The following is a 6,997-nucleotide window of genomic DNA, read 5'->3' as shown; positions in this document are numbered from 1 at the left end:
CAATGTAGAAAGTCGTATATTGGTCAGACGATACGTACCGTCGAGGATCGATGCTGTGAACACCAGAGGCACACTCGACTGATGTACCCGAGCAAGTCGGCGGTCGCTGAACATTGTTTGTCGGAAAATCCCGCTATGGAGTAGGAACACACGAGGATTCTGGTACAGACGTCAAGATACTGGGACAGCGTTGTTAGAGAGGCCATCGAAATTCGCACCAATGACGACCTCATAAACCGTGAGTGTGGTTATACTCTTAGCAAGGCTTGGGAACCAGCGATTGGGTTAATCGAGAGTACATCGAGCAAACGTGTAGTTGTGACGACCACGGCGGACAGAGCCGTCACACCGACGTCACCTCAGACTCCGTCGCAATCTGTTGCACCGCGCGACCGTGGCGCGGGGCGCGGACGGCGGAGGGAGCGCGACGCGGGCGGAGGGTATTTAAATCGGCCGCCGCCGCGACCGAACCCAGTTCCCCCTGAGCAGCCATAGCGTACGGATCTCCGTGTCGGCACGTTCACAGGAGCTCAGTCCGTCAGTTCACCTGATGATGGCGACATGTATGGTCGCCGAAATATTGTGCCCGTTGGACACTAGACTGGCAGTACACCCGTGGATATTTTGATTATCAAATACGCCGGGAGAAACTCAAGAATCACATCCTAAATATTAATCAAAATTAATTAATGAAAATGTTACAAGATAAAGTGCAATACTTTTTCCTAGGAAACAAAGGATGTTGTGACTTGGTTAACCATCAAGCCAGTTCTGTGGGGCCAGTTGTTTGCCTACAAACCTGATTTTCACAAACATCTATTTTCCTCAAAATGTTGTATCTGTGAATTGAGCTCTTGTAGTTGCCAGTGCCTCAATTGTCTCTGGTTCTTTCACTGCTCCCTAGTGGTTGTTAACTCTTAGAGAGTGATGTTTCATCACTCTGTTCATAGTGTGCTACTTCATTATCTAATAATTGCATCTTTAAACAATATATGCCCATGCAGTTAAATGTTAAAGAAGAAAAAAATTATAATATTAGAATCTTTTAATATTTTACAACATCCATTTGTCTCTCACTCCCATTACATCAAAAATACACAGGAGGAAAGAAAAAAAAAGAAAATGTATTACGTTAGGTCCAGTTATGTTAGAACAAAGTGTGCCTCCACAATATCCTGCTTCTCATGTCCACAGCATCAACTTCCCTCACTGGCAGTAAAACGATTTCCATGCTACATATCAGCTGGAACAATGAAAGAATGTATTACCAAACTTATGCGTCGCTTGTAGCTCTGGTCCTTTTATTGCCACATAACACAGCTCTGAACAAGGGTGTTCAAAAGTAAGTAATTTTCAACTGTGAATCAGCTATAGCTTCTTCAAACAGCCTCCACAGTAGCTTAATACCTCTTGCTCATGCCCTTTACTGCTGCACAGTAGATTGGTATATTGTAATGATTGTTACGTGTTGCGACTATGGAACAAGCTTTCAAAACTCGTCTCACACACTGAATGTCTATGGACACGCCAACAACATGAAGTGGAGTCTGCCCATCTTTATTAACTTGCTCGGGATATGCCCCGACCTTGAGCAGCAGCTTCACACTTTCAGCATTGCCCACAGATGCTGCATAGTGCAGTGGCGTGTTACCACGATTATCCTCTCTTACCATTCTTGCACCAGCTTCTAAAAGTAGCTTCACACACTCTGTGTCACCAGACATGCTGGCGAAAAGTAGTGGGGTCCGGCCATCTTCATTCACTTGCTCGAAGTATGCCCCAGCCTTGAGCCGCAGCCTCACACTTTCAGCGTTGCCCACAGATGCTGCATAATTCAGTGGCGTGTTACCACGATTATCCACTTTTGACACCCTTGCACCAAATTCTAAAAGTAGCTTCACACACTCTGTGTCACCGGACATACTGGCGAAATGTAGTGCGGTCTGGCCATCTTCATTCACTTGCCCCAAGTATGCTCCGGCCTCGAGCAGCAGCCTCACACTTTCAGCGTTGCCCACAGATGCTGCATAATTCAGTGGCGTGTTACCACGATTATCCACTTTTGACACCCTTGCACCAAATTCTAAAAGTAGCTTCACACACACTGTGTCACCGGACATACTGGCGAAATGTAGTGCGGTCTGGCCGTCTTCATTCACTTGCCCCAAGTATGCCCCGGCCTCGAGCAGCAGCCTCACACTTTCAGCGTTGCCCACAGATGCTGCATAATTCAGTGGCGTGTTACCACGATTATCCACTTTTGACACCCTTGCACCAAATTCTAAAAGTAGCTTCACACACTCTGTGTCACCGGACATACTGGCGAAATGTAGTGCGGTCTGGCCATCTTCATTCACTTGCCCCAAGTATGCCCCGGCCTCGAACAGCAGCCTCACACTTTCAGCGTTGCCCACAGATGCTGCATAATTCAGTGGCGTGTTACCACGATTATCCACTTTTGACACCCTTGCACCAAATTCTAAAAGTAGCTTCACACACTCTGTGTCACCGGACATACTGGCGAAATGTAGTGCGGTCTGGCCATCTTCATTCACTTGCCCCAAGTATGCCCCGGCCTCGAGCAGCAGCCTCACACTTTCAGCGTTGCCCACGGATGCTGCATAATTCAGTGGCGTGTTACCACGATTATCCACTTTTGACACCCTTGTAAAAAATTCTAAAAGTAGCTTCACACACTCGGTGTCACCGGACATACTGGCGAAATGTAGTGCGGTCTGGCCATCTTCATTCACTTGCCCCAAGTATGCCCCGGCCTCGAGCAGCAGCCTCACACTTTCAGCATTGCCCACAGATGCTGCATAATTCAGTGGCGTGTTACCACGATTATCCACTTTTGACACCCTTGTAAAAAATTCTAAAAGTAGCTTCACACACTCGGTATCACCAGACATGCTGGCGAAATGTAGTGGGGTCCGGCCATCTGCATTCACCTTCTCGGGGTATGCCCCGGTGTCCAGCATCAGCCTCACACTTTCAACATTGCCCACAGATGCTGCGTAGTGCAGTGGTGTGTTTCCACGATTATCCTCTCTTACCGCCATTGCACCAACTTCTAGAAGTCGTTTCACACACTCTGTGTCACTGGACAGGCTGGCAAAATGTAGAGGTGTGTCATTATCTTTGTTCCTCCTTTGCACTTCAGCTCTTGCTTCCACCAGTAGCCTGACATATGCTGAACTGTCTTCTTCTGGTGCCCTACTTAGGGGTGTGAAACCAGAACCATCCTTCTCCTGTATATCTACACCAACTTTCGGGAGATGCCTCGAACACTCTGGGTAGCTGCTCAGTACGGTGCATACCATGGCACTGACACTGTTAGCGATCCTCGCTGTCACATCTGTTTTCGCTTTCAACAGTTGCCTCACACACAAGGCGTTACCTCTTTTTGCTGTCTCAAGCAGAAGTGTGTTAAAGATGCCTCTCACCGGGATACTGTGAGCAGCTGCATGTAGGAGGCACTTCAAACTTTCATCATCGCCAGTATAGTGCAGTACTGTGAGAGAATACCGATCTGTCAACCAAAGGTTTTTGACTTCATAGGCCAGCAACTTGACAAATTCTGCGCTACCGCTGTTGGTTGCTAAGTACAATGGTGTGCAACAGTCTGAGTGTCTGCTCTTGTCCAGTTGACTAGTTCCACTGGATTCTCGATGCATTTCCATATTTGATCCAACACTTGTTGACGTTCTCTCCATCCAGTATTTTAAGCATAAGCAGCTTCGCAACCTGTAAAAAGTAATGTTTTAGAGTGAACAATGGTACTGATTAAATTTATAATTTCTATATATTTTTTGCCACAAAAGCTTTACCAATGCCCATCTAACAGAAAGTTAACTTCGTCAGACATGTAAGTTATTTTATATGCATTTTGGATGCATGGCACTATGAACGTCACTCTAATTTGATCAACAACATTTTATTTTCTAAGAAACACCTTTTACCTGTTTTGAAACCATCGTTTTCAATGTTATGCCGTTTCACAGTGAGACACTAAAACCGACGTTTCGACCGTTTTTGGAACGGATCTCTTCCTGGTGACTGAACTGCTGGATGTATAACGACGTCTGAGATACAGAGTGTCAGAAACTATGGAACATGTAAACGACTCCCTTTTGGTCACTTATCTTACTTGAGAGGTTTCAGCGGTCGCGAATGCAAGCTGCAGCTTCACGGACAAATTAACCCATTACTGGCCAAAACTCTATCGGGTCATTTTTTGCAAACTTTTATGCATAAATACGTTACATTGAGTGATTGATTGAATAAAAAGTGGTTTCGAAAATTCAGTTTATTAGAACAAAAACTACAGATCGTCCCATTTTTGGGACATTGGCCAAATGCGCTATCCAAATTAACAACCTTATTCTCCATGCATAATATTGTAAGAAACAACACAAACAATAAATAAATAATGTTAATATTATTGAATGTCTATTCAGTATGAAATGAAGCACAACACTTGTCGTGTACACCAACATTGCACCTATCACAAATTTTGGTTGCTTTGTTCTTACGGTAAGCACATCTCTTGTGTTTTACTCTCTTCTGTGTTTTACTTGACACAGTGAAATGATTTCCTGGATCTAGTCGTACATCTGTGCTCACCCGTCCTCCCATCAATTTGCTTCCTTGTGGTCCTCTGCGTTTTGGTACTGATAGGTAAAACATCACTATTCTCTGTCGGACATCCAAAAGTGAGAGGTTCTATCTGGAGTACCGGCTTCATCTTGTACAGCAGACTCATTGTTCAATACATTTTTGTCAATGTCTTCTTCATCTGTTATTACATCTGCATCGCGTGGAATAATCGCCAATCCTACGTCATCATCTTTGACACTCTCTTGATGATTCGCTAGTTCTGCTAGAATTTCTTCAAGTGTAAGTCCACGCTGCATGTTTTAATCCTGTTAGAATCTTAAAATTCGAATAGAACATGAAAAAAAGCAAATATAAACAACGTAGAAAGCAGTTCTCTGTATAATACGTGTATACAAGAATAGGACACATCAACAATAAATGATAGTGTAACATGCCATTGTCCCATTATTGGGATGCATAAAATATATCGATATTGCAGTTACTTGAGAAAATCTGAAGTATACTTAATCTAACCTGGACATCCATATGTTCATAACAAACACGCCCAGACAACTAAATCACAGCTCATTGTCGTCCAGGAACTACCAGCAGACATACAGTGCTGCCAAGTGCGAGAACAAAAAATCGGCAAGTTTATAATTTTCCTGACGTGAAGTACTTAGAAAAAAGTTATTTATTTTACATTTACAGGTATTATAGCAGTTACTTGAACCTACAGGTTCAACAATAAATGCTAGAAGCTCCATTGCTTACGTAGAGATAAGTAAAATATACGCGTCCCAAAAAAGGGACAATGGCCAGTAATGGGTTAAGTCAATATACCAGAGCGGCCACAATGTCCGAGACCCATTGTTAGCTGCAACAGGCAGAAGACGTGCTTTGTTGGTGATGACATTTTCTAGCTTTTGAATGAGACAAACTAACGCTGCAGTGTTGTTCTTCGATACGCCACTCTAGAATTTGGCACAGAAATAGCTAAGTTTTGTCCGTGCAATTCACACCTTTAGTTATAAGTTAAATCTGCCTTCAGGATTTTCTTTTGTGGGAAACCATGAACGCAAGACTCGTGCGCCAATTTATAATTCTACATTAGCATATTTTACTGTTCGCGTCGATTGTGCATAATCTTTCACCGATTGTATTAAAAACAGTTTGTACTGAGATACGTTGTGAAATTTCGAACTTTCGGGAGTGCCGCAATAAAGTCCTATTATCGTAAATTGTAGCCGTAAACTTATTTGTAATCTTTTAAAACTTTTGGAAACAGTAGGCCTAATCTCGTGCGAAACACTAGGTCTAATTTCCTTGTATAGTTACGTGAGAAACTGAAAATTTTCATTTTTTTGCAAAACTATATATTCTGAAGTTACCGTTAAGGCTGGTTCGGATAACGTCTTTCGTAGCAAATCAGCGTTTGTGAATCATAGTTACTACCAAAGACTAGATCACCCCAGATTTCATTGTATGTTAATGCAAATAAACGGGCATTTTTGAGAATTTTTGTAAGTTACCATTGTCCTGTGCATAATCTAATTTGTAGGAAATCGACGTTTATGATTTAGTTATTGTAGCAGATATTCTAACTAACGCATTATGTTACATCTACTTTTTCCTTGAAGAGGAAGTATGTTATATACATTTATCGTAAATTACTCTATTTTCGAGTTTGTTAATAAATATAATTAACTTCAAATGTGTTAGTAAAACAGTAATTTTTACCACAGTTTTTCTGTTGCCTTTATACAAATTCGCTTTGTGTATTTCCTTCAATTCCTATAGGAAATTAGTAATCTTTTTAGATCAGCAGATTTGAAAGATGATCAGCAGGCTTAGTTTAATATTGCTTGTTCACCTTCCTGTAATAAAATGGTACAAATGGCTCTGAGCACTATGGAACTTAACATCTGAGGTCATCAGTCCCCTAGAACTTAGAACTACTTAAACCTGACTAATCTAAGGATATCACGCACATCCATGCCCGAGGCAGGATTCGAACCTGCGAACATAGCGGTCGCATGGTTCCAGACTGTAGCGCCTAGAGCCGCTCGGCCACCGCGGCCGGACTTCCTGTAATACACAGCACTAGCCGAAATCCAGCCTGTGGATCCTGTCTCCTCTCCAGAAAGCACGAGATCTGTCAATACCCACTTGACTGTTAGTGGCGTTTCAGTGGTAGATCTATGCATACTGTTGTGTTAACGGGTACCAGGGAGGACTCAGGGTGTTATACCGATCCCACTAACTAACAACTTCGAATGCAGTCTGTTGTATCGGCTGCCGCACAGCAGCCGTCAACTCGGCGCGGCGTGCTACAACACAGCGAGTACCGCTGGCGCCACAGACGATGTCAACTGGCGCCAGTGAACGCGTCGTCGCG

General features: G+C 43.3%; 1 protein-coding gene across 1 annotated transcript; it reads right to left on the bottom strand.

The window, feature by feature from the left end:
- Positions 1-1,400: 1,400 nt before the first annotated feature.
- On the bottom strand, positions 1,401-3,323 carry LOC124551239 (serine/threonine-protein phosphatase 6 regulatory ankyrin repeat subunit B-like). Its single transcript, XM_047126234.1, has one exon. It carries the CDS (start codon positions 3,321-3,323, stop codon positions 1,401-1,403), a length of 1,923 nt encoding a protein of 640 aa, XP_046982190.1.
- Between the last annotated feature and the right edge of the window lie 3,674 nt (positions 3,324-6,997).

This window comes from Schistocerca americana, chromosome 9 (assembly GCF_021461395.2).
Source record: "Schistocerca americana isolate TAMUIC-IGC-003095 chromosome 9, iqSchAmer2.1, whole genome shotgun sequence".
NCBI lineage: Eukaryota > Metazoa > Arthropoda > Insecta > Orthoptera > Acrididae > Schistocerca > Schistocerca americana.
Note: the sequence above shows the minus strand (reverse complement) of the source record. Positions and strands in the feature narration are given on the sequence as shown.

Bases quoted from the DNA above. Each gene is read 5' to 3' on its own strand.
- LOC124551239 (XM_047126234.1), bottom strand. From the start codon at position 3,323: ATGGTATGCACCGTACTGAGCAGCTACCCAGAGTGTTCGAGGCATCTC.